General features: G+C 40.1%; 1 protein-coding gene across 1 annotated transcript; it reads right to left on the reverse strand.

Moving 5' to 3' along the window:
* Window positions 1–1,019: 1,019 nt before the first annotated feature.
* Window positions 1,020–3,348, reverse strand: LOC18430757 (DUF641 family protein (DUF641)). Its single transcript, XM_006840894.4, has one exon. It carries the CDS (start codon window positions 3,183–3,185, stop codon window positions 1,812–1,814), a length of 1,374 nt encoding a protein of 457 aa, XP_006840957.1. The 5' UTR covers window positions 3,186–3,348; the 3' UTR covers window positions 1,020–1,811.
* Window positions 3,349–3,891: the final 543 nt, after the last annotated feature.

The raw sequence follows: 3,891 nt of genomic DNA on the forward strand, positions 1-3,891 counted from the left end.
GTTATTTACAAAGTCAATACAAATAGAAACTTGCAGGTGCAGCAAATACAGGCAGCAACTAACGAAGGAAAAGTAGAACTACCCATCATCATTATCAGAGCTTTTTCCCATCTATTTGGAATCAGCTACACAAATCTTGGTCCCTCATTCTGCTCTATCAAGGGCCATATCCTCAGTAAGGCCGTAAGTCATCATATTTTTTCTTATTACTTCCAACCATGTCTTTTTGGGCTACCCTTGCCTTTTCTAAGCCTCCACTTGAACCAACTCGTACCTCCTACAGTTGTTGTACTGGGTAAAACTACCCATACTAAAGCTAAATTACTCAACATCTACTATGATTCTTACAAGAATCAATCCTCATACTAGAAATTCAAACCCACAACATTGTAATTGCTATTATTGAAATCCCCTCTTCCTCAAAAAAACATCATCGAAATCGCCTCAAACTTTATTATTTAAATCTTAAAAGGAGAAATATTGCAGTAGTTTTGAATTGTCACTCTCCTAGTGTGAGCATCTACCAGTGAGCACAAGTTAATAGCATGGCCAAAGAAATTCATGAGTTATGCCCCGTACCAAAGGCACAGTAGTCCATCTACTACAATTGCCACAGGAACCAATTCTCATACAGGAACGTTATATCTACAATACTATAACTGCTTGTAGTAACAACCCTCAACTGCACGATTGAAATGTAAAAGGAGAAATATGCAATAGCTTTGAACTTTCTATCTATAATTGAGAGCAAATGAATATTAGTCAGAGAGCAATCAAAGAAGTTCATCATTTATGCCATGAACAAACAGCCAATGAATATTATCTCTAAAGCTCCATTAATGATAGATAGGTCAGACATAGAGGTAAAAGCCCAAGAGAAGCAAAAGAACATGATTAATGTAAATGAAATACGGAGGGACCATGGATATCACTCTGCACATTGCAACAGAAAGAGAATTACAAGCACTACAGAATTACATGCAGTAACTACCACATTACCATCTGCAATAACACTGTTATTTGACATATTCAAAGTTCTCGATATTCATCTCTGATAAAATGGTTGTCAAACATTTCTTTGAAGTTGTTACATTGTTACATATATAAATTAAAAAAAGAAAAAGAAAAAAAGAATGGGTATTATGATCAATGACACCACAACAGCAGGGAACTCAAGCATAAAAATATACATAATAGGAAATTAGAGCTTAGGAAGAAATTTGTTGGAGAACTGTACCGCTGTACATGGGTGCCAAACCAAACCCTTACGGAAAAGCTCACAACAAAAGAAAAAAATGCAAACCATAAACTTTCTCAACACCTGAAGCAGGAGCACCACAGAAGGAGTCACAATTTTCACACAGGTCTAGCAACCCAGACAGAGGACCCAGGACAGTCATGCCAGAAGGGCCAATCCCATTAACCCAGCCAGGGCCTTCTCTTTTTCAATTCACTAACTTCATTGCCACTATCGTTCACTTTCATCCACTTGATATGATCAAGGTCCACTCAGGCTAAGCAGCAACTCTTAACCATATAGATAAGAACAACAAAAACAACAACAAAGTATAGTGGATCTCGCTTGCTCTTTCCTTTCCAAATGATAGTTGTCAATGTTAGCCTTAGCATCCAAAATGATTAATAGCTCCACACCCGAGAGGAGTAAGTGTTCAGAACCTTTTTCACTATAAAGAAACATTCTCTTTCAGAGAGACAGCTATTTTCAACAGCAATGGCACCGCTTGAGCTATAAACAAACACAAACTGTAACAAATCTGTACATTTTAAGCATTTCATGGATGTTAAGAAAATCAGACTAGGTACACCTGACACTGAATAATGGTCTTTCCAATCCTGAAACCAGGAACAACGGTGAAAGCAACCTTGGCCCTTCCCCTTCGTTGTTGTTGGGTCGGAAAAACGCCTCTTCGAGCAACGTCTTCCATGTAAACCATAGAGAAATCCAACCCCTTCCTCACTTGGAAGATCCGGACCCTTGGTTCAAATGAGAAAGCCAGCTTATGAAGCAACCAGACGGATCTAGCCATCTTCAAAAATGCCATGTGCAGTGCGGGCATGGAACCCTCCACCTGCTCCTCCTCCATTCTTGGGTGAATGAGTTTCAAATACTTTTCCCTGCAATACCTAACAAACCCAACATCGCAACTCAAAGCTCTGAGGCCCTCATCAACCTCACCTCCATTCAAGCTCATCAGTTCAGCAAAGTATAGCTCCAATTCTTCATCGACATCACTATCAATCTTCTGCTTCGTCTTCTTCATGGTGGAGCAGCAAAAGTCCTCCTTGTCGAACCCACTAAACATCCCCAAGCAAACGTAGGAAAGGAAGGCGTAGCGGTTGTGCCCTCTCTTTGCATAGTTGACATTCTTATGAATCGAATTTGCAGCCAAATCCAAATTCCAGCCCGCCTCTCTCATCCTGTCGATAAGCATCTTTGTGAAGCTGTGAGCCCCTCTGAGGCTCTCTTGCAGCAAAGAATCAAAAACCCCAACCGAGAGAAGAATGCTGTTCTCCTCCTTCAACTTCTTCTCCAATTTTGAGCACAACCCATTAACCCTCTCCATCTCTTCTCTCAGGAAACAGACCTCCGCGTCCTTCAAGTCGATCTCGGACTGCAGACGGTTCACCATCATCTCGTAAGTCCTGAGCATGCTCTGCCTCTCTTGTACCCTCGCTTCCAATTGGGAGCACTCGAACGACGAGGAGGAGGATGGCAGATCCTTCGCATACAAGCGTTTGAGCTCCGAAAGCTTTTGTAGCTGAGAAATCACGGCTCTATCAGCCGCCTTGATGTTATCGACTTCAAACGGTGTGTGCGCCGTCTGTAACTGAACATATGCCCCTTTCACAGCTGAGACATTGGCAAAGATGCACGAGATTAGGGCTTCCAATGCCTGGTATCTATCCTCAATGGAATCCTCCTTGTTGCTGCCGTCCATGTTTTGAGGTAATGTGTTCTTGGGTGTGTCTGGTTTGATCACCACCACCTTTTGGTCTGTGATAAACTCGTCCACAGATTCAGCACCCACGGTGCCATGACCGTCTTCTTCTTCTTGTTGTTCTTCTTCTTCTTCAGCAAAGAATTCGATGGTTCGGGTCTTACAGGCAATGGCGAACCGCTGCAACATATCTGAGATTTGGGGGGTTTTCACTGATTCTTCCATCTCAAATGAGAGGGTTCAAGAGGTTGTATGCACGCTTCACGGTTGCCAGGATCAAATTTGCAGAGGATGCTGTTTCAGGGAAGAATGAAGGAAGAAGACTCACCATCCCTTCCTCTTGACGTTTCTCTCTCTCTCTCTCTCCTGAAACGTCTCTCTCTCCTTTGGTAAGAGGAAATGGAGGGGCGGCGAAAATTTGTTTTATTTTTTTTGGGAATATTTTGTATGCACGGCACGAATGGAGAGTCCACCAAGGAAGACAGTCCAAAATAAATTTGAGACGAATTCAAAAACAGGAAATTTGTTTTAGAGGAAGAGAATTCAGTCAATATCTTTTCAAAAAAGAAAAGTTGTTTTGATTGGAATTTAAAAGTATTTTTTTACCATATTATTTAAATAAAAGAGTTTATATAAGGTCAATGTGCACTTCAAAAATTCCCTAGAAAAATTGTTTTAACCTCAAAAAAAAAAATTTCAAATTAATCATCTCATCCACAAGATGTATAGATATGAAAAGAATGAACTTCAAGTTTTAAAAATAATACATCTTATAATGCATTTTTGGACCATCTATTTTCAAGTGTTCATAAAATCTTTTTGATCATACTATTTTTTAAGATTTAAATTTTATAACCAAATTGATATAAAAGTTTTTAGGCCGTCACAAAGATTTTGCCGTATGGAAACATCAATCTTTCAATACTATTCG

Source organism: Amborella trichopoda, chromosome 3 (assembly GCF_054954075.1).
Source record: "Amborella trichopoda isolate Santa Cruz 75 chromosome 3, AtrichopodaSantaCruz75HAP2 v2.0, whole genome shotgun sequence".
In the NCBI taxonomy this organism is placed as follows: domain Eukaryota; kingdom Viridiplantae; phylum Streptophyta; class Magnoliopsida; order Amborellales; family Amborellaceae; genus Amborella; species Amborella trichopoda.